The sequence below is a fragment of the Felis catus genome, chromosome A1 (genome assembly GCF_018350175.1).
Source record: "Felis catus isolate Fca126 chromosome A1, F.catus_Fca126_mat1.0, whole genome shotgun sequence".
Lineage (NCBI taxonomy): Eukaryota > Metazoa > Chordata > Mammalia > Carnivora > Felidae > Felis > Felis catus.
The window spans coordinates 109,906,280-109,929,937 of NC_058368.1; the positions used below are offsets into that span (position 1 = coordinate 109,906,280).

The 23,658-nt window shown below is 46.8% G+C and overlaps 1 protein-coding gene and 1 long non-coding RNA gene across 5 annotated transcripts in view; one reads left to right on the top strand and one right to left on the bottom strand.

Moving 5' to 3' along the window:
* Window positions 1–545: 545 nt before the first annotated feature.
* The window catches only part of FSTL4 (follistatin like 4), a 725,054-nt gene continuing 701,941 nt past the window's right edge, over window positions 546–23,658 (bottom strand). For all 4 annotated transcript variants that reach the window (XM_019831942.3, XM_045058882.1, XM_023255130.2 and 1 more), the window contains 4 exons: window positions 22,765–22,914; window positions 15,405–15,512; window positions 9,018–9,127; window positions 546–7,052 (listed from right to left, as the gene is read on the bottom strand). In XM_019831942.3, the coding sequence (XP_019687501.2) occupies window positions 6,350–7,052; window positions 9,018–9,127; window positions 15,405–15,512; window positions 22,765–22,914 (1,071 nt within the window). In that variant the 3' untranslated portion in view covers window positions 546–6,349. The remainder of the gene's footprint in view (window positions 7,053–9,017; window positions 9,128–15,404; window positions 15,513–22,764; window positions 22,915–23,658) is intronic.
* LOC109500548 lies at window positions 13,535–21,081 on the top strand. Its single transcript, XR_002158153.2, has 3 exons — window positions 13,535–14,121; window positions 14,750–15,200; window positions 17,848–21,081. It is a non-coding gene; the product is annotated as an uncharacterized LOC109500548 (long non-coding RNA).

Sequence of the window (23,658 nt, forward strand, 5' to 3'; positions counted from 1 at the left end):
ATTGGTTCTATTTCTCTGGAGAATCTGCACTAACAGTCAGGGGGCAGTGGACACGGAACTCACCAAGGGCAAGAATCATGTCTTCTTTGTCAAGCCCTCTTTCCTCCGTACCTAGCACAGTGCTAGCCTATGGCAGGTGCTCTGCCCTGGTAACTTGGTGATTACTGAGCACTTTATATGTTCTACCTCCTAGCTGCAAAGTCTACCTCAATGAGAACCAAGAGTTACTGGAGTCAAGTGTGTGAGTTAGAGGTGGAGACTGTGGCAAGTTGTGCAAGTCTCCCAGGGCAGGTGAAGAGATGTTTTGATCCAGATGTTGGTTGTACATTTGGAGACCCGAAATTTGAACATGGGGGAAGGGACTACCATGTTCAAGGGCCTGCCTTTGCTCAGCAGCACTTCGGAGCAGGCCAGAGGAGAGGCCGTTTCCCTTGGCCCTTCCAGAACCTGCTGTGGTGATGGGGAATGGGGAGAACCATGTGCGTGGTCCTGCCTTAGCCCCTTCTCGCTTCACCAACTGCACAGAGACTGGCAGCAACAGATGGTAACTTTTCTCAAGTTTTATTGTAAAATCCTCCGAAAAAGAGCATTTACATTGACAATACTTGATGATAATTTGTGAATCGTCTTTATATCAAGTGGTACTGCAGTTACACGGTGTGTTCAATACTGTGCAATACGTTAAAGTAAACACAAACTTATTTCAAATGCCAGGTACGGTTACTGTGTTGGTACAAAGTTCTAAAGTTGATGTATTAAAAATAATTTATATATATCGTATAAACAAGGAAAAATTCACATGTATCGTAAGTACAGGAGGCCTTTTGAGAAATACTGGTGATTACAGAAAATAGATTTTGGTGTCTACACAACTGCTCAAAATAATATATCTGCCTTGACGTAAGAGCTCTGAAAGTTTTCTGAGGCGGGGGAGGAGGAGAATCTTAATGGGACAAAGGGTGTGCATGTGACTTCGTATCTTGAGGGCCATTCAGCTACACTATAGCATGAAACACTGTTTGTGTGACCACTGCAGCAACACTCCATGGCCACTTCTGTTTTGAGGCCATCTCACAGGGCCTTCAGAAAGTGTGAGCCGGAAGGGGAACCGTGGGGGGGGGTGACGGGGCCAGGCCAGAAATGGGGGCTGCCCAGCCACAGGGGCTGCTGTGGGGTCTGGGGTGGGGGCTTATGGACCTGTCGTCCTGCACCTCTCTGAAGCAGCTGAAGTATCTTAGCTGACTCTTAAACGGATGGCAGATGTCACGCTGGGCAGCGGACAAGGGTTTGGATTTAGGGAATTTTCTCTAAAAGGGAAAGCACTTGGGCCCCATGATCATCAGAGACTAGTTGCGCTTCTTTACAAATGAAGCTCTGATCTTGGCAGGCAGCTGTGTTCACTACTATACCACCAACGACCGCCGTGAAGCTCTGATCTTGGCAGGCGAATGTGGTAACTATGGAAACTCGCTAGGAAGCTCCGATCTTGAAGACTGTGTCCCCAAAGGGCAGCATTCTCTGATCCTGCCCTGGTGACATGTGGAGAGGCCACCATGCTTGGGGTGGAGGCGAATCAACAGTTTGTGCTTTGTGCAGAGCAGGCTAAGCCTTCTAGAGCCCTCTGGGGCATGGTCCACCTTCTCTAGGGTCACAGGGGAAACAGATGGTCCCATATTGGTCAAGATAAGCTTGGGAAGGGTGTGCGTGTACGTGTGTGTGTGTGTGTGTGTGTGTGTGTGTGTGTGTGTGTGTGTGAATTGTGGGTTTGTCCAAGAACAACAAAAAGTACAGGTTCAACACTTTGGTGCCGGCTCAGGAAGCCTCACTCTCAGTTTTGGAGGCCAATTCCTGCTCTTCCCATACTTTCCATAATTTCACACACTGTGTTTGGTTTAATCCCCACTGCTGCCTACAGCTCCAGAGAATGTGTGAGACCATGCTTGCTGGGCTCCTGCTGCCAGCTGTGTGGCTGTGCCTAAAGCCTGCAGGCCTGCATAAGATGCTCAGATTCTCAAGTAACTTTGCAGGTAATCTGGTGAAGAGAGAAGCAGGAAGTGGCCTGTGTTGCATGAGGGATTTGGGGTCCTGTAGTCAGACCTCAAGAATAGGCACCATGTATTTTCTCCTTTGAATCTTTTAAGCCGTTCTCTATTCTGTAATCTCTATGATTTTGGACAGAAGCCATGGCAGCTAGTGACTTTGTCAAACAAAACTCCTCTGCCTCTGTACTCCTGTGGGAGCAAATAGTAGTATGTGGCCCTGGGAGTGACTTCTTACTTGGACTTCCAAAGCTAGCTAGCAGCATGGGCAAAGGCCGTTGTGGGGAGCTGGTGTGACAGTAAGGTCAGTTGTCCCTTGAACTGTAGGAGCTGTGGCACAGCACACGTGCAGGAGACCTGAAGCATAGGAGGGGAGCCAGAAAGGCTGAGAGTAAAGTGGGAAGGAGGGAGGTGTGGCTTGGGCCCTCTAAGGGACGAAGCTTGGCCGAGACGTCATGGTCTCTATTCCTGTCTGACAGTTTCTGTTTGACAACAGTTGACTTCTCTGACACCTGTGAGCTTGCTCTGGTCTTGGTTACCTCGTTTGGAAGGTCTGCGAGCTAGGGTGTGGAGGTTGTGATTCTGGGCGGCCAAGGGCTGTGTCCCAGTGGGTTCTGACTGCACGTGGAACAGAACCTGGGGTTCTGGGTGGGCAAGGACAGCAAAGGATTTCATGTCATTGTTGTTGGCCCACGTCACCATCCAGCTTCCCGGGTGGGGGCAGCTGTCAGAGGAGCTGGGTACAGGGAGGAGAAGGTGAGGTAGACCAGTAGTGCATGGGAGGGAGGGAAAGTGGCCTCAGCAATCCAAGGGGCTTGGTTCTGGAGAGAAGGGCCCAGGACAGGGCTGTGGGATTTGGTGATGAGGGTGGTTCAGCATCCACGGTGTCTGAATGAAACACACAGTGAGAAATGAATTGATGATGTTGCAAGCCCCTGGTAGAAAAATATAGCCAGAATGGATCTGTTGCACATCTCTGTTCTGGATTCTCCTTTAGTTCACAGGTTATTGGTCAATAGAAAAGAAGATGTGGCCACACAAAGCCAACTTCAGGCTGCTCTCCTAAATAGAGCCTCAGCAATTAGGTTCCCTAGGGCAACAGGCAGTTCTCTGCTTTTTTCAGGGTTAAGAGCTGTCCTCGGGAGCCCTCCCTGGAGCAGAGAGCCCTTTTCTGCACAGAACAGTGGGAAAGACAGCAGGTGGCAGGGGTGAGGTGGGAAGGGGCATGCAGGGGCTGAGCTTCTGTCTCTGTTCATGATGCGTCTAGATTCAAGTTCCTGCATCTTGTGGTTGGGGATTAGTGGTTGGCCCCACCCACACTTCACAGGGTCCTTCCAGCTACTTCCAGGGGCTTGGGGAAGGTATGGTGAGATGCTTGAATTGACTGGGAGACCTAGGGAAGAAGCCTGGGCCAGCCCCAGGCAGAGTTTGTTGGGCAGGATTGCCGGGGTGGGGATGGTGGCATTTGCCACACAGCACGTGCTCCACACCCAGGCCTCCTGTGCAGATGGTCCGTGTGGCCACCTGCAAGCAGACACTTCCCTCTTACTACTACCCCTCTGTAGAAGGCTGGGTAGGCTTTCAGACCCACTGCCTCCATGCAGGGTTTTGCTCACTGGGGCGGGAGGAACACCAGCCCCTCCCTTTCAAATCCTTATTATCAGTAAAGGTGTAGGTTATTTGTGAGTTGTTATGAAAAAAAATACTATGTTGAATTTTTGTGAAATTAAATTTTATTTCAAAATTCAGTAAATTTTGAAATAGCTCATTGTGAATGTGTCATTGTTAAGATGAAGTGCTTCTTTAATGTGAAGTATTGGTTGGTTGTTAGGTGATCTTGTGTGTTTGTCAGAGGGCTGCGGCTGGGTCGGCAGCAAGGCTCACCTGCTGTGGTAACTTCTTACACCAGTAACTTTGGGACCGTGTTCCTCTGAGCTTCTGGGGCTGGAAGGTGGGTGGGGGGCAGCCTGGCCAGCCTTTCCTCTGCCTCCCACCCAGCAGTTCGGCTAGTTGCTGTGATGAAAAAGCATTTACTGCTTGCCTTTGTGAATGTGCAGATTGCACTGTTTACAGGCCTACGAATCCCTGCTCTGATTCAACAGTGTGTGGAACGCTGGCCCCGAGCCCTAAGCTGGCATCTCCAGTTAATTGCACAGTGAGTTAGCCAGAGGCAGAAATGCTTTTCAGACACACTTAGAAACAGAAGGAATGAGGCAAAGGAACAGATGCTGCAGTCTCCCAGATCACAAGGCCTGCTGGGATTGGACTGGTCTTTGACTTAGGAACCCATGACCCCCAGGGGCTGATGTCCTGACCTGGTAGGTGGTAGGCTCTTCCTCAGGTAGGCTCAGACTGCCAGGGGTTGCCATCATCTGGAAGATTTTTCCAAAGGGAGAAGTTGGTGAAAGTGGAGAACTGCAGTGATAAATGTGGAAGTCTGGAAGTGAATGTGTCAAGAGATTGGGGCAGGAAGAAGAAAGGGTGAGAGGTGTCACCCATCCATCCCAGCTCTTGGGAAACTGAGTATGTGGCTTTTGAAGTCCATCCTTTCAACCTGTAGCTACAGCTCAAGTACATGTAACGAAATCTAAAGTATGCATGTCCATATCTAGGCACACTCTTGGGAGTTGGAGGGGACAGGCGTTGGATGGACCAAGATACGTGAGACAACAGGACTGGCTGATTTCAGGAAATCAAGTTGGGGTCAGGTAGGTTGGGCATTCAGGTGAGTGTGCAAGGGAGCTGTATTTACAGCAAGGCAGGGTCTGTGTCTTCCTTTCCCTGAAAGCGGCCAGTGATCAGAGCGGGAAAAGCATGGCCATGTTGGCGGGTGAAGCGGTCTGCCCTAGGTGAGGTGTCCATGATGAGACCATCTCTTCCAACTTCACGTGACTTGAAAACCGATCATTCAGGCCAGAAAGCATACAAGTGTGTTTTGGTGAATGAGGCGAGGGAGAAGGAAAGGGGTGTGCTGGGAGCCCCAAAGCTGACATTCTCCAACATGAGCTGTCTTCTTGGGGCCAGCTGGGTTGTACTTCCTCGATGCCCTCCTGACAGCCCAGCATTGTCTGAGATATTTGGGAATCATGAAGCATTGGCAGCCCACACCCTCCCGCCACTGGCCCCCCCTTCCCTCCGCCTTCTGGTTGTGGGTTTTGCAGTGTATATTATTGGGGACAGAAGGGTCCACGTGTAAGAAAAGACTGAAATGTGCTGTGCAGTGATGATGCAATGACGGGTGTGCTAGAGCTGAGTGCAAGGGCCACGGGCAGAAAAGAAATTGATTTTTGAAAGGGATCGCCTACAGAAGCCACTTGGACCCCACACGTGTCTTTGTGTTGCACCAGGAGGTCACTCTTCTGTAGGCCGCCCCCGTGGCAAGCCCAGTCTGCCCTGAATCTGGGGAACTGGGCCCGGCTCATAAAACATCCCCGTTCAGTGGTAAAAAGCAGGCACACAGGGTTTGTCCTGGTCTCTTTGCGTCCCGGCCCAGAACAAAGTCTTTGCCACTGTGGTGGCTAGATCTGTACTCGGGGTGTCCGTGGTATAGAGGACCGTTACTCCTGGATGATCACTGTTCTTTCTGGGTGTGGGGTGGTGACTCTCAGAGACTTGGCCTAAGGCAGGGACGAACAGAGCGGACCTCGGAGAGCATCTTTCTGCTTACTAGCATTTGAGATTATAAAAAATTATCTTTTAATCAAAATTTCCAAAATAAAGTAAGTGATTTCCCCATCCCCCAAGACGCAAGAAGTCTGGCTGGATCTCCCTCAGGCTTACACCAAGTCACATGGAAAAAAAGCATGAAGCGGCTGCGCAGGAGAAAAGAAGGTCCGGAATGAGGGCAGACGTGGCTCTCATGCCTGGAGCGAAAGCCAGGGCTCGCACTGAGTTTCCAGGCCTGGCTTCGGGGCCACTCCATCGGGGGGAGGTCGGCTGGACCCGGCCGTGACGGACAATGAGTACATGAAGGCAACCGACACAAGTGTCAGCCTGGAAAGCAGGAGCTCTTGGTTCCGCAGCGTTCCCCAGGAAACATGGCGTGTAGCTGGGCACAGAAATGATTCCTTTACACAGCAGCGTGTGTTCTCACCGTAGCTCAAGGCATAAATCATACTTCCCAACGAAAAACCCCAATCTGGTTAGCAGCGCATACCTTATACTAGGAAACTTGCAAGGAGGCCAGTGTTGAACCACAAAGCGGATACAGGTTTTGCTTTTGTCCGTGAAAATGTACAGGGCGCCTGCTTGGGGCTGCGGTGTGAGGACTCGGCCGTGCTCGGTGGCCCAGGGCTCTGCCCCGGGCTCCTTCATACCTCGCCCACCCACACCACTGTGGTCCCCCGCTTTACGCCCGACACCTCACACCGCAGCGCGTTTTGTCTCCCGTTGACGAGAAACAGCGACTCTTGGGCGGGGATGAGCAGGTACTGTCCGAAGAGCCCGCTGTCCCTTACGATCCTGCGGGGCCCTCCCCAAGGCCATGCGGGCACCGTGGGCGGCTCCTTCAAGTTCTTGAGCATGCCCGTCTTCCCCGTGGACAGCTCCAGGAACAGCAGGTCTGGCTCTGTCTCCAGGGGGGCGTAGATGTAGTACTGATCGCCGTGGGTGAAGGAGTGCTGGAAGGCCACGTCGGAGATGCCCTGGCTTATTTTCAGGCTAGAGAGAGTCTGGATCTCTCCCTGCAGCGTGATCTCCTGCACGTGCAGCTGGGGGCTGGTGGCAGCAGTGCTGACCACAAAGCGCCCGTCGGGGGACACGTGTGGGGTGCCAGTCACGTCCCCATTGGGGCCGAGCACGGAGTCCGTGACGCTGTCGAGCAGCAACTGGGGGGCGGCAGAAGCGGGGCCATCCTGTTGGCACTGGATGAAGAAGTAGCCGCCCAGGTGGGTGTGGGCCATGGCCTGTGGCACGCAGCCGTGGCTCTGCAGGCTGATGGTCTTGAGCAGCACCAGTGTTTCCAGGTCAACTTTGTGAACTGCGGGCTCAGACTTGTTGAAGATGAAGCCGAACCTGCGAAGGGAAGAACTGAGGTCAGGAGGGGCTCTGTCATTCCTCTAAAGGATCGCATCCATTCTCTTCCCTTTATCCTAATCCTTCAGTGCGCTAACAGCTTCTTAATTAGATGTACCATCCTGCAGGGCCTGGCTTCTTCAGTCATTCATCTCATCTCTAGAAATGGTAAAGGAGGAGCATAAAAGTGCTGTCAATAGCTTCTCCCTTTGGGATGCCTTCACATCAGCTCCCCTGAGGCCTGCTGCCAGCTGGGAAGTGGGGGCCTGTGCCTGGAGGGAAAAGAGCCCCGATCACCTGCCAGGAGGAGGACGGCAGCGGTGGGCTTGCTGCTACTGTCCTCTGGACTAATCAGATTCTGAGCAGGCACTGCAAGCCAACTCGCTTCCTCCAGCGCTCCCTCCCCCGGGGGAGAGAAAGGTGGAGGGGCAGCCTCTCCTGTGTCAGTTATGATCCCTGATCCCCTGGGGGAGGAAGCTTGGGCAAGGGGGCTGAGGACAGCTTTTACCTTTGCAGCCAGATGGCCTTGGCGTGGCCCTGCTGCCCTGCCCGCTGCAGAGCCTGGTGTGTGGACGGCCTCTTAGAGCCTCTGCCATGCTGAAGAGGGCGGTTCCTTCTGAGGGCTTTGGGGAGGACTGGATCAAAGACGGAGCTTGAGGGGAAGGGCCCAGCAGGCAGTAGCCGCTCACGTCTGGGCTTGGTGAAATTCCCCTCTGGGGGTGGGTGGCAAGCTGCCAGAAGGCCTGACCCCAGGCAGGACTTGGCTTTGACGTGAGAGCCTCTGCCTCATTCGCTGACTGAGAGAGGCCTTTTGGTGCCGTGGATGCCTATGGGAAGAAGAGAAACATCTCCTCCACACTTCTCTTTTGAATACCTGAGTCTCTGAGTGGGGGAAATGCCCACTTAAAAGCATCTTTAAAGCATTCTTAAAGAGATCAAGCATGGAAAGAGTATGAAACTCTGGTAAAGAACTTGAATGTAAAACGCCACACCCAGGTGCCGCAGAGCCTCTAAATGTGCTAGACTCCCGCCTGAATTCAGCTTCTTTGGGGGTTTTTCACCCTTGAGCAAACCCCAGAATCTTAGAGGCTCCTCCCAGGTGCTGTCTACACGGTAGGGTTCATAAAGGAGCTGTTTTCTTTCTTGGGCTTGAATCAGTGGGTGGGCCTAGTTTTACAAGTCCAGCTTCAATATGTAACAATGAGTCCTTTCTTCCTGGAGAAAGGGACTTGATGTCAGACAAAAGAAAGGCATGACCTTCTGGTCTCCGTGACTTTATAAAGGGGCAGGCTGAGTCTTCTGCAGTGGTGACTTTACAGTAGGTGTTAGGGGTTGTCTGAAATGAACAGGCAGGGGGAACAGCCAGGTTGAGCTGAGGTTTTCAGTTGAGACCATAGGCCACCATTTTTAGGCTGTTCTGGATGGTGAAAACCAGACAAGCAGAGGCCTTGTTCCCTGGCTGGCCCTCTCCATGGCTGCTCTGGGGGCTTCTGGAAAACCCATGGGCAGTAGAGAATAAGGAACTAAAAAGAGACTTGGCCTCGTATTTCAACTGACTCTTCCTGGATGTGTAAACTTGGCCCGTGTTTTAACTTCTCTAATCCTTGGTTTCCACATGTGCAAAAAGGGGTCAAGACCACTTCTACTAGTTTCTTTGTGTCTAACAAGGAGAGGGTGACCCATTAACCACTATTGTTTCCTTTTCTCTATAGTCCTCACCTTGAGGATGAGACTTTCTGTCCTCAGTGGGCCTCTGAGGGCCATAGGAGCTGGGTGCCTTCCTTAACTAAGACACTTAAGGACTAGTGATGGGTCCATTTCTGTCCCCTCATGATGGAGCCCAAGGCCAGCTCAGGATGAGTGACAGAGACACAGAAGGAGCAGGTCTCACAGTGGGCAAATGCACCACATGCCGGGCTGAGTTGGATTATGGGGGTTCCTTCGGGCATCGTGGGCCTGTCTCACCTGATATGGTTGATGATGAGGTTTGTTGGAGGAATGAAGAAATCATCCACTCCTGCAAACGGTGTGCGGATAAGGTGCTGGCCTTGGCCGGTGCTGGCTTCTGTGATCACCTATAACACAGAGGGAGGGTCCTTGTGAGGGCCCACCCAGGTAGGGGTGGGAAACCTGGAACCACCCGCACATGCTGATAAGGCCCCTCAGCAGACAGGCTACTTCAGAGAGAGATGCCCCCAGTGTGAGAGAGGGGGGCAGGAGCAGAGCAGGGACTCCCCCTTTGGGGGAGAGGGGCAGTACAGGTATGAATGCCTGAATCACTCCCTCCTGTGCAGGCAGGTCTGACCCAAAACTGGGTCCGCACATCACCAGCCCCTGATGGCACAGGGGGGACCACGTTGGAGCTTCTGAGAGAGGTTCCCAGAAGAGAAAGATCACTCTGCTCAGAGACCACCTCCCCTACAACTGAGAACCCCACCTTCTCAGCACCAAGGGCACCCTGGGAAGAGAGGGAGTGAGCTTTTCAGTCATGAAAATGTTAAATGGTGCAAGTATTTACTGCTTCCTTATTTTCCTTTGATGCCAGGTGCCTGGGCCCATTTGTTGGGCATCTCTATCATAGACTGCTCACAGAGGTGTTCTATGGGAATTGGGACTCCATGGTTTATTGAAGAAAGCAGGAATCCTCTATAAATACCATTCAAAGATGCTGCTCAAGCCACTTAGATGCCTTGCAGTTAGAATGCTGGGGATCGGGTGTAGTTGCACAACGGACCTGCTGTGAGAAATCAAGAATCAGGCCCCGTGTTTTGTACACATTGGTAGTGACAGAGCATAGCTGCCTCTGTTTCCCTTTCTTCTTTTGTACCACTTGCTCTGTGGGGTTGGCAGGAGGCAGCTGCAGCCATTCTCTGCTGTGGACAGTTCCTGCTGGGCCTGTGTCAGGGAAGGGCACAGTGGCAGTGCAGAACAGAGCCGAGTGATGTCGGAGATTAGGTGGGAAGAGAGCAGTGTGGAGGTCTGCCGGAAAGCCTGCTGTGGTCAGGCTGAGCACGTGTCTATCAGCTAACACAGCCTTGGGCATGGCCAGGCCAGAGACACCATGCCCAACAGCCTGTGTCCCCTTTCCTTCTTCATGTGCTTGTCAGCCTCCAATTTCTAGGCCATTGCCCTGAAACGTGGGTGGCCCACAGCCAGATGAGGCTGAAGGCCCACAAGGTCAAGCCCAGACCCTCTGAGCAGGGGAGGGGGGGGCTAGACTGTGAACACAGAGCTGAGACACTTTCTCTGATCTTGATAGTATGGCTGTGCTTACATGGTCCAGACTTCTGCAGCCTGAGGCTGAGGACAGTCTCTGTTGGGGCTTCGGTAACTCAACGTGGCTTGGAGTTCTGGATGCTTTTATCTTTTAAGAATAGGACTGCCTTCTGGCTCTTGCTTTTATGGGGAAACAAACAACACCTGGCCTGCCTCCTCAGGCAGGGTTGAAGTTTGAGTCTTTTCTGGATCATGCTTCCTGGGGGGTGGAGGTGGGAGGGGGTAAGCAGAGAGGATGCCGGACAGGAATGAGGAGGGCTGTGATTTTCAGCCTTGGGGCAGCTCTAAAGTTGTCACACTGCATTAGGTTATTTTTCTGTGATTTTTTAAAATGGCCAAATGATACTTCCACGGCAAGTCCATGGGAAAACACTCCTGGTACTGGGCATGAAAATATCAGCATTAGGAAACTGGATCATGGGAGTGTCTAGGGGAAAATGCCAGAGAATTCCAAGAAGCCATACAATCACTGCTTGATCGCAGGCCTGTCATTTTAGCTTCTAATAGAGATGGAAAATTACAGGCTGTCAGCGGTCAGTGTCATTCACGCTTCACCACTCTGACACCCTATATTCAGAGGTTACTTCATCAAAACGCAGTACCACGGGCCATTGAACTGATGTGGGTGTGACCGCCTCATTTGTCTGACGAGTCGTGAGTTCCTTCTTGGCCTTGCATCCTGGCACGTTCCCCCGCATGTTAGTGTCCAAAAGATAATTGTCCAACTCCTTAATTTTGCTGGCTTTGTGGGCTTGCTTCAGGAGCCCACATATGGAGACGTACATATGTGGCTAGATATCAGGAAATGTCACTTGATAGTTCATGCGGAGTCCTGAAGGCTGAGCATCTCTCTAAGAGGGTAGACAAAACCAGCTGAGAAGGGAGGCTCAGCTGGGGGGTCTGGGGGTCTGGGACCGGTGGGCCAAGGAGTGATACGGAGGATTCAAGAATGTGCCAGCCAACACTGGCTGCTGAGGGAAGGGCTTCATTTATAGAAACACCTTCATGTAGTCCAAGCAAAGTTCTGTTTAACCAGTTCCTTAGTGTTGGATATTGAGAAACAAAGTTTTTGTCCATACCCATGATCATAGCCTTTGGAAGTCAAGTTGCTGGATTCAAAAAAGCATTGTTTTGAGGCTTTTGGTTCTCCTTTCGTAATTGTGCACCCCAAGGGCTGGGCCAGTTGACATTTCCAGGAGTTTTTGCAAGTAGTGGTTTCTTTAACCCTAGCCCATAGGGATGAAGGTAGGTTTATTCAATCCGGTCCCTTTCTTGTTGCAGTGCCATGCCTAGACTCTGCACTTGGGATGCTGGACGTTGTGACCTAATTCCTGATTGTAATAGTTGTGTTTGGCCATTTAGGCAAACTTTGCTCTTGGTTTTTGGGAAATAGGTTTCATTATATTTAAGAAATTGCCTTTTTGTTCGTGTTTTTAAGTATTTCATTGAGAATGTCTGCTGTATTTAATTCAGTGCTTTTTCAGGATTTATTGAAAATAATAGTTTTTTCCCCCTTTGTGTTAAGAGAATGTTGACTGATTTCCTGAGAGTGAACCAGCATCGTATTCTGGGACTTTGTTCCCTGCATTTAGATGCACTGCTGGACTCTGTTTTTAATACCATGTTTAGAATTTTGCTTCTGTATTCCTAAGTGACATTAGCCTACAGCTTTGTTTTTTTTTACACATTTTTTAGTCAATTTTCATAATTAAAATTATACTGGCTATTTAAAACAAAGAAGCTGCACATTATCCTCCCTGTGGTCTGAGATAGTTAAATAATATTAAAAATATATTTTGAAGGTTTGATAAAATTCAACTGTTTTTCTGTGGTAGCTCTTCAATCTTAAAAAAAAAACCCTGTAATTATTATTCTATTATGGGCTTCTGTTAGGTCAGTGTTTACTCCTAGCGTGGGGCTTTACACTCATGACTCCGAAATCAAGAGTTGCACGCTCTACTGATGGAGCTGGCCAGGTGGCTACATTTTGTAAGCTATCACCCACTTATTTTAGGTTTTAAAATTTGCTGCCCCGGAGTTGCCATGTATTAATTATCAGTTATTTTTATCCTCCTGTATCTGCAGTAATACTCCTTTTCTCATGCCTCATTTTATATATTCGTTTTTGTTCCTTTACCAGGCTTGTGAAGGATTTCTCTGTTTCTCTTTGTTCTTTGGTTTTGTTTATATTAATTTCATTCTTCTTCTCCTTGTCCTCATTTCTTAACACAAGTACTTCTTCAGGCTTTTAAGACCCAGACACTCCACGTCTACAGCCTTCTCTATCTCCTGTTGGTCTTGATGTAGAATGATCGCTTTACTATTGCTTTTGAGAGTGTTTCTAATTTCCCTTTTAGCTTCCTTTTTGATCCAGTAGTTATATAGGAGTGTCTTCTTATTAGGTTCTAATTGTTTCTAATTCATCAGCTAATGTTGCCTATAACATCTACTTTTACAAGATTGGTTAATATCCTTTGTGGTTACAGATAAACCTATTCGTATGTGGACGTGTGAAAAAACTGTTCTGCAGCTGAAAGGTGTATATTAAACCAAGTTGCATTGTTAATCAGTTTTCCCATGTCATTCATTCATATCCTTTGGACAATTTAAGTGCATGTTAAATTAAGTTCTCCTTGTATTATTTTTTCAAGTAGGTTTCATGTCCAGGGCAGAGCCCAATGTGGGGCTTGAACTCACAACCCTGAGCTTAAGACCTGAGCTGAGATCAAGAATCAGACTCTTAACTGACAAATCTACCCAGGTGCTCCAAGTTCTCCTTGTATTTTTAATTGCTCTTGTTTGAGGCCATTTAGTTAATGTTGCTTGATAACTATAGGCTACTGGAGACATAGTAGAGACATAGTATCTGTTTGCTGTTTTTAGTGCTGGTGACCTTAAACCCTACCTTGCCTGATATGCACGAGTGGAAATATTAATATATTCTTGTTCACCTGTCCTCATTCAACCTTTTGTTCTGTTTCATGTGTGTTTTTAATTTTTTTTTAAATTTATTTATTTTTGAGACAGAGAGAGAGCAGGAACAGGGGAGGGTCAGAGAAAGAGGGAGACCCAGAATCTGAAACAGGCTCCAGGCTCTGAGCTGTCAGCACAGAGCCGGATGCGGGGCTCGAACCCACGGACCGCAAGATCATGACCTGAGCCGAAGTCGGATGCCTAACCAACCGAGCCACCCAGGCGCCCCCATGTGTGTTTCTTATAAACAAGTTAGAGTTTCCTTTGTTCCTAACAAAGTCTGATCATCACAGCTTTTAGGAGAATTCAGTTGATCACATTTGGAATAATGAGATGCTCACTTCCCAACTACTACTTCCAAACAGCATTCTCCACACCTTCTCTTACCCCAATAAGATATTTCTAAGTATTTTTACTCCCTCCACTTTCCTCCACTCCATGCAATTATTTTTACTGAATTAATTTATCTTCGGTTATAGCCTGGCATCAGGATTTCTCTTCCAGCCTGTCTATCCTAATTCAAACATACTTATTTAGAACTTATTACACATTTGCAGAGAGCCTGTCTTCCTCCATCTTAGTTCCTCCGTGGGTTCATTCTTTACATCAGTCTCCTCTTGATCTTTCTTCATCTGGTGTTTGTCTGGGATCCTTTCCTCAAATCTGTTGCTTAGAGGGTGCGGGTGAGTGATGCACTCTCTGAATTCTTGCACATACTGTATCTTTCTTTTGTCCTGCCAGGTAAAGGATATCTTAGCTGGGAATAGGATTCTTGGATCTCAGCCATGTAGATGCCATAGTCTGCCAGCTCCTGTTACAGGTGAGAAATCCACTGCCACTCTCATGTTTTCTCTTTTACAGATAACCTGTGAAACCATGTGTTTTTCAACTCCTCTGCCTTGTTAAATTAGGCAGTCATTTTTGGTTTCAGCAAAAAAAAAGTTTTGGTGACCCCTCCCCCTTGAATTACCTTAGAGGCTTTGTTGGAGCTGCCAGAGGGAGGGCCAATAAAAATTACAATTTCCCTGGGCTTAGGCTCTGCTCTGAATGACCTTTATTCAGGCTTCTAGACACTGTAATGGATGTTTTTGTCATCTCACTGGGGCCCACGTTGATGGCATCCATCAAATGACAATAGCTTCAATTTATAGGAGATGAAGTAGTGTCTTCCCCCTGGCCCAACCGTACAGAGGTAGGCAGGCAGGTATTCCCCTGGACGAAGCCTCTGTAGACCCAGCTGTCCCTTTGCTCTTACCAGTCTTGAGAACAGGGTGAACTTGACTCCATCTGCAGCCCTTGTCAGCTGGGGTTCTGAGAGAGAATGAAACCCTAATGTGCTGAGGCATCCACTGTATGAAATGAATTAACTTCTGTGCATCTAGAATGGTTCTATGTAGATCTTTGGGACAATGCAGGCATTCAACTCACTTTTTTTTTTTTTTTTTTAGGGTTTAATTCTGTAATGCATCCCTGGATGAGAAAGGCAGAGCCAGGCACGCTCAACACAGGGGTGATGTTGACCTTCTCTGACGGGTGGAGAGGGGGGATCCCACAGAGCTCCTGTGACCAAACTCTTTCAAAGAGGAAGCACAGTGCAGTGGCTGAGTGTTGGGCTGCAGAGCCACACTGTCTGGGTTGGGACATGGGCAAATTAGTGAACTTTGCTGTGTCCTAGCATACTGTAAGCACTCAGTAAATGTGCTTCCACTTATGGACATAACTACTGCTCCTACTTTTCCTTCCTTACAGGCTCACATCTAGCACGTGCTTTGACACTGTTTTCCAGCCTGCCCAGCCCAAGGTGAAGAAAGTCCTCGATCAGGAGAGGTGGGGCCTGGAAGCCACATTCTGGTTTCCTGACATCAGAATCTTATCCATCATCAGTATTATCTTTTAAAGGTAGGCCTGGCTGAAGACACCTTGTGAATTGCCTGTGAGGGGCTTTGGCCCAAGGCTGTTTCCTACTTCCTACTCTCTCCTCAAACCTTGATGGATAGGTTTTGGATAAATGTGATCAGCTACCTAGGGAAGCAAGAGACATTTATTAGACAGGATAGCGTCCTCTGTTCCTGTGGGGTGTCAGTCTCTACATGTTCAACATACCTGGAGGCTTGGTTGGGACTTGTGCACATCCCCCCAGCTCAGGACCCACACTTGGTCATGAGACTTGTCATAGGACAGCTTAGCTGGCAGAGGGTCCACACCTATGGACTTGAAAAAAAAATAGGCACAAGTGGGTCATCATTCTTATCAGCTGACACAGTGGTCATTTCTTGGCTTTGTGTAAATGGCCTTCCTGCCCAGGTGAGTGGATAGCTAACCTAGCATCGTTGGCAGTGAGCCTGCTTGGGAAGACAGGGCACAAAGCCTCTTTCTGGGTTTGTCTTTAGAGGCATAAAACCGTTGTCAGTAATTTAATTCCTTTTATACACTTTGTGCATGTTTTACTTAAAGGGGGCCAAGACATCTTGGCAAAAGTCTAAACCCAGAGGCTTTACGTTTACCACTCAGGAATCAGCTGCAGGACCTTCCGGCCACGGCTCCTAGAAACGTTTTGGAGCCTCTAGAACCCGCAGTGTCTTTGGCTGTTCTGTTCTTTGGCTGAGATTCTGGTGAGTTGGCCCTTCCTTCTGTGTCATCTGAGACTGACTTAGAGATCATCCATTATCACCTGTCTTGTCTCTTTGCACAGCCTCTATCTGTACATCCTTTAGCTGGAGGCTCTGGGACCCAGACTGTAGGATTCAGGCATTTTTTTTTTTTTTTAACTGCTGTAACTGAAACTCTATTATCCTTGGAGAACAGAGCTTCCCCCGTGGCCCTCTCAAATGGAGACTGTTTTCTGCTTTTTATAATGTAGTTGTCTAAGTTCCAGAACTCTCCTCCATGATGCTCATACCGCTAGACTATGACCCCTGCTCTTCTTGTCATTGGTCTCCATCCTGGCCACTCCCTGTTTTCATTAAAGATGTCACCCTTCCGGGGGGAGAAACCCACCTCTACCCCCATTGGTCAAAGCTTCTCTGAAGTACTGGCTGTGGAGTCCACGATCCATTTCTCTTTAATATTCCCATCAAGTTTCTGTCTTCATCACTCCACTGACCTGTTCGAAGACCTTTGTGTCAGATAGATCACTTTGTGATCCTCCTCTTTTTTGACATGTCAGCAAGATTCCACATGGTTAACTACTCCCTTCTAGGAAGCTTCTCTTCTCTCAGCTTCCCATCTCCCTAGCTTCCCTTCCTCATTCTGATTTCAAAATGTTGGCATGTTTCAGGTCTTCATCTTTGACCACCTTCTCTGTGTCTACATCCTTTCTCTGGGTGAGTTCATCTGATTCTATGGCTTCAGATAACCTGCTGTACTGATGACTTTAGAACTCATTCCTCTGTTGATGACATCAACTTAACAACTACAAAACCGAACTCTTAATTTTGCCACTCCATGCTGACCTCAATTTCTTCTCCATTCATTATCATCTGTGGAGTCCCCTTTCACTCTTTTGGCTCTAATTTAAAGCCCTTGGCCCCTGAAGCCTCTTCCTACATTCAAGTACTGCAGGTCCTTTGTTCATATCTCCACCTGCTCCTTTTTGTTCCCAGCATCTGCTAGCTTCCTGGTTGCTTCTCTTCATTTGCTAAAGACTCCAGGATCTGGCACTATCTTCCTGTACCCAGAGCTGCTTAACCCACCACCAATAATACCAGTTTCTTCAACTCTTTTAAAAACTCTCTTGATTATGCATTCTATTCGAGTTACCCCATTTGTCTGCCTTCTTCACAGCAAAACTTCCCTAGTGTTTGGACTGTAGCTGCCTCTCTCCTTTCTATTTACACTTCTCCAATCACATTTCACATTCTCATTCTGAGGTGGTGTGGAGTAGCAAGCGGACTGAAGAGCTAAACCAATCATCTCCTAAATTCACAATAGTGTTCTGAAGTCTTAATATGCTGAGGAGCAAAGGTATAGAAGGGAAAAGATACTGAAGAACATACCAGGCTCTTAGTTAAAAATCCTGAAGGGCTAACTTCTAGGTCTAGGAATAAATCAGAAGCAGAGTAAGCCTTAAAAAATTCAGTTCAGGCTTGATTCAACTTAGCACTTGATTAGACTAAAATGATTCATTCTCTACTCTCTCTGCCTAGCAGAGGAAGATGACAACCATCTCAAGTCTTTTTTTTTTTTTTTATATGGAGTGTCTGGCATTTAAAAAATTACTAGACATGACTACACAGACTATGTGATTAAAAACTACATATGAAAGACAATAGAAAGACCCATGGGTGACCCATAGAAATATAATTACAATTTTATATACTTAAGTAGAAATTACAAAAGTGAAAAATGCAATACCTGGAATTAAGATTTCAATAATTAGGTTCTGTTAAATCCGTATTAGACATAGCAGAAGATAGGACTAGTGAATTGAAAGACAAATTGATAGAACATACTTGAAGCACAAAGAAACTAACAAGAATGGAAAAGAGTGAATGAAACAGACATGTGGCATACAGTGGAAAGATCTAACTTTTTTTTTTTTTAACAGTTTCTAAAGAAGAGGTAAGAAAGAATTCCAATCTGATGAAAGGTATCAATCCACACAGTCAAGAACCACTAGAACTCCCAAATCAGAATAAATACAAAGAATACCGTACGTGGGCACATCACAGTGAAACTGCTGAAGACCAAAGAGAAAATGTGAAAAGCAGTCAAAACAAATGATACACGACCTTCAGAAGGGTGACAATAAGACTGACAGGTGACCTGTTAACAAAAACAGTGGAAGACAAGGTAACAGCATCTTAAAATGCTGAGTATAATTTACCAAGGTAGAATTCTATATCCAGTGAAAATAGTTTTTAAAAATAAAAGGCAAATTTTTTTTTAAACAAACAGAAACTCAGGATGTGTTGCCAGCAGATCTGCACTAAAAGAACTATTAAAGAAACTTCTTCATTTACAATGAAAATGATCCCAGACAGAACTGTGTGCTTCAGGAATGAATAAGGAGTAGTGAGAAAGTAAATATGGAGGTGAATGTAAATGACTATCAACTATACAAAATAATACTAACTCATGTCTTGTGGGGTTAAATTATATACAGAGTTAAAATTCATTCCCACAATAATGCAAAAGGCAGGAGAGGAGTTTAAGGGGTTAGTGTTGTATGGTTCTATCATTATTAGGGAAGTGAAGTAATTTGTACAGGACTATATTGAGGCAAGGATGCATGGTATAATCTCTATGGTGGTAATAATAGTAACAGAACGAAAATGTTTGACTAATCCAAAAGAAAGTAAAAAGGAGAAAAAAGCAGAACAGTTAGGTCAAATGAGAAAACCAGAAAATGGTAGATTTAACTATATAATTGCAGTAAATATAAATGGATCAAATGATCCAAGTCAAAGATGAAGATTGTTATACTACATAAAGGCCGAAACCCAAATACATGGAGTTTGGAAAATTATACCATGTTAACACTAATCAAAGGAAATCTGATCTGTCTATACTAGAATTAGGCAAAAATAGACTTTCAGGCAAGAAGTATTGCCAGAGATAGAGATATTTTCTAAGAACAAAGAAGTCTTTGTCCCAGGAAGTTATTACAATTTTAAAGCAAAAGTGGTAGAATTTTACATAAATCTACAATCACAGTGCTGGACTTCAACAACACCTTTCAGCAGCTGACAGACTCCGTGAACAATGAAAAAATCACTTAGAAGATCTGAACAATGCAATGAAGATACTTGACATAATTGACATATATACAGAAAACTATACCTCCCATTAGAATACACATTCTTGTAAAGTACATATGCAACATTGACCCCATTGACCATCAGCTGGGTCATAAAGCAAGCTTCAATGAATTTTCAAGGATTGAAATGATTGTGAGTATGCTCTCTGGCCAGAAAAATCAGTAACAGAAAGTCTTCTCCTGTACTGCCTAGGAGAAACCACAACCCTGCTTATATCCAAATTTCTCCCTACAAAGACCCTGCACCTGGGCATTGCTGGAAAGTAAAACACAATCCTGCTCACATTTCGTCCAGCAGTCCTCTAACAGTTCCCTGGTCAGTTCAATCTCACGTGCAACCTTCACCTTTCTCTCCAAACCTCCAGGCTTAGTGATAATTTTCAACCAGAAGAGATGTTCATCCAACTACAACCAAATGTAACTGTCACCTATTTGTAAGCATACCTGAATATTCTCTATTTTTCTCCTGTTACATCAAAGAATGTGCTTTTATCTAAAGCTAGCATCTCTACTTCTCTGCCCTGGATTCCAATGGCTCCTGCGTACTTTAATGATGCAGAACAAAGCCAAGATGTGTGGGAGTTTTTTTTTTTTTATGTATTTTTTTAGCATTACATACATACATATATACATAGATACATACATATGCTGTAATGTCAACTAGTCTAAAAAAGTTTCTTTGGCATGTTCTTCTAGCTACTGCCTCATTTGACTCCTTTTACTCATATTTACATCAAAACTCCCCCAAATGGTTGGCTGTATTCACTATCTCTAATACCTTAAGCTTGTATTCCATTTCATTTTATCTGCTCTTGCCAAGGTGATCCACGTGATATCAAATTGAATGGTCAGTGACATGCAAATGGTCTCTGCTATATCTGACACCACTGACCACAAACTCTTCCTTAAGGCATTCTTCTTTTGGGGTGCCTGGGTGGCTCAGTCGGTTAAGCATCTGACTTTGGCTCAGGTCATGACCTCAGAGTTTGTGAGTTTGAGCCCCAAGTCAGGCTTCCTACAGAGCCTGCTTTGGATCCTCTGGCTACTCTCTCTCTGCCCCTCTCCTGCTCGCACAGCTTTCTAACCCTCTCTCTGTCTGAAAAATAAATAAACATTTAAAAAAATTCTTCTTTTGGTTTCTGGCATCCTCCCCTTGTCCCCCGCAGCCCCCAATTTTCTTCGTACCTTTCAGGCTACTCCTGCTTGGTTTCCTTGTTGGCTTCTTCTCTCCTTCCTGATCCTTAAGTGTTGGAGTGCTTCAGGGCTCCAACCTTGACCTCTTCTGTATGGATTTAGCAGTTTGTATGGTGATGATACCCACACTGACATCTCTGGCCTAGACCTCACCTTGGACTCCAGACCCGTTTATCCAATCGCTTGACATCTCTGCTTACATTTATAACAGAACTTTAAACTTAACAGACCTAAATCCAAATGCCTAATTTTCCTGTCTACCTCTTCCAGGGCATGCACCTCCTACCTGGCCCTAAATCTCTATATGGTGCATTCATTTCCTATTGCTGTGGTAACACCTTACTACAAACTCAGTAGCTTAAAACAACACATATTTGTTTTCTTACAGTTTTGGAGGCAGAAAGTCTGAAATTAATTTCACTGGGCTGAACAAGTATGTCGGCAAGGCAGTGCTCCTTCTAGAGGCTTGGGGAGAGAAAGCGTTTTCTGGAATTTTCCAGCCTTGAGAGCTGCATTTCTTAGCTCATGGCCCCTTCTCTTCAGAGCCAGCAGTGTGCTTTAGTCCTCACAATGCCTTTCTCTGATAAGGATACTTCCACTTGGATTCAGGGCTCCACAGGAGAAATCCATAATGTAATTATATCTGCCGACTACCATTTGCCATATAAGGCGATGTTCCTAGGTTCTGGGGTTTAGGAAGTGGACATCTTGGGGCCATTAGTCATTCTACCACACACCATCCATGGCATCATCATTCTACAGTTTTTTTTTTTTTTTTTTTTTACTTTTTAAATATTTATTTTTGAGAGAGGCACAGAGTGTGAGTGAGGGAGGGGCAGAGAGAGAGAGACAAAGTCACAGAATGGAAGCAGGCTCCAGGCTCAGAACTGTCAGCACAGAGCCCAAAGCAAGGCTCGAACTCATGAACTGTGAGATCATGACCTGAGCAGAGGTTGGATGCTTAACCGAGTGAGCCACCCAGGGCCCATTTACAGTTTCTCAATTAAAAAAACAAAAAACAAAAACCCAAAACAGCCTGCCTCCTGTCTCTGAAAATTTATATTCAACTCAGCAGAAATCTTTCCACATTGAAGATCTATCAAGAATCTGATCATATCTCACCATCTCCAATGCTGTCTGCACCTCTTGCCTGGATTATTTTAGTAGCCACAACTCTGCTCTGCTTTGCAGTCTGTTCTAACAGAGCCTGACTATTTTAAAATCTAAGTTTAAAATTTAAAAATCTCTTTAAAAGACTGACTCTTTAGGGGTGCCTGGGTGGCTCAGTCAGTTAAGCATCTGACTCCTCATTGTGGCTCAGGTAATGATCTCACAGTTCGTGAGATTAAGCCCGGTGTCTGGCTCTGTGCCAACAGCACGGAGCCTGCTTGGGATTCATTCTCTCTCTCTCTCTCTCTCTCTCTCTCTCTCTTTCTGTCCCTCCCCTGCTCATGTGGGCTCTCTAAATAAATAAACATTTAAAAAAAGAAAGGACTGATTCTTTAAAAATATAAATCATGGGGCGCCTGGGTGGCGCAGTCGGTTAAGCGTCTGACTTCAGCCAGGTCACCATCTCGCGGTCCGTGAGTTCGAGCCCCGTGTCGGCCTCTGGGCTGATGGCTCAGAGCCTGGAGCCTGTTTCCGATTCTGTGTCTGCCTCTCTCTCTCTGCCCCTCCCCCATTCATGCTCTGTCTCTGTCTCAAAAATAATAAAACGTTAAAAAAAATTTTTTTTTTTTTTAAATATAAATCAGAGTAGGTCATTCCCCAGATGAAAACTCTTCATGGCTTGGGCCTTGGTTTACCCCTTATCTTCATAGCACCCCGGTCTCCACCTTCTCACTATACTCTAGCCCCACTGGCCTTCCTTCCCCTCCCAGAATGGAAGTCCCACTTGACATTTATATCAGAATCTATTCATCTCCAGAGTGAGGACCAGTTTAAAAGAGTCTTGTAGGGTGTATGGGTGACTCAGTCAGTTAAACGTCTGACTTGGGCTCAGGTCATGATCTCACAGCCCCCCAGGAGTTTGTGAGTTTGAGCCCCGCGTTGGGCTCTGTGCTGACAACTTGGAGCCTGGAACCTGCTTTGGATTCTGTGTCTCCCTCTCTTTCTGCCCCTCCCCCACTGGTGCTTTGTCTCTCAGAAATAAATGGTAATAAAATTTTAAAAGAGTCGTCCAGTTCCTCTGTCACATTTGACCTGTAAATAGCTTTTAGAATTTATAGCTCTCTAAAATTATGATTTATGGTCTGACAGACTAGAATATAAGTTCTAGGACTTCACTGCTCATTCATGGCTATTTTTCAAGAAACGAGAACAGTGCTTGGTCCATAGTAGGCAATAAATACTGATGAGTAACTGTACAGGAACCTTCTTTGCTCCCCCCTGCCCCTTGCCCCTAGTCTGACTGCCTCTTGTAGGAGCTGGGGAATGTGCAAAAAGCCAAGAGGAATGTGGCCGCTGTGCCCCAGAACCGGAAGCCCCCCTCACTCCCTTAGACAGACGTACCTGTAGGACTTTCTGGGCTTGCACATCAACCACGAGGACTCTGTTCAGTGCTGGCTGGGCCACGTATATGTACCGGTGCCTGATGTTCACTGCCGATGCCCACTGGCATGACTGGGTGCCATTTCCTTCCACTTGAGGACAGATTTCTTCCTGTGAAGGAGATAGGCTGCCATATATCTTCTTAATCCCTCATTCCCCCCTGCCAGGTGTGGGTTCCCTCTCCCTTAACCCTCCTCCGTCCCTCTCTTAGAATCCACAGACATGGCACATGAGTCCTCCCATGTCACCAGCTTCACTTAACCTTCGACTTTCATCCCCTCCCACATGTGAGGCTGTAACTCCATTTGTTGGGTTTTTCATCCACAGCCTCCAGGCCTGTCTTCTTCTCTCTTGCATGTGAACCTCTCCCTCTCTGCACCCCCATCACAGAGAAAACTTCTTTCAGCGGCCAGACTTCCAAAAGAGTGACCTACTCTTTCTTCTTCCTTAGCACAAAGCCAGCAGGGCTCCCACAGAGCTCTGTACTGACTTCTTGGTTATTAAATTAAGCCTGTGCCATCTTTTTATTTGAAGTTGGGACATCATCTGACAGTGTGCTATTCTGTGCTTCCTTCTCCTCCATCCCACCCCAGTGGGGGATCCTTCTCTGTTGCTTGATCCTGCTCAGTTTGCCCATCCTGAATGTCAGAACGTACAGGGGCCACTGCACCACTTTCCCTCTCTAAAATCCACTCCCTTTGCTAATCTCATCCAAACCTATAGCATCAAATACCATCTACATGCTTACAACTCCCAAATTTCTATATTTAGTTCAACCCTCTTCTCTGAACTCCAGAATTATGCAGGCACCCACCTAGCTCTATTTGGCTGTTTGATGCATACCTCAAACTCATG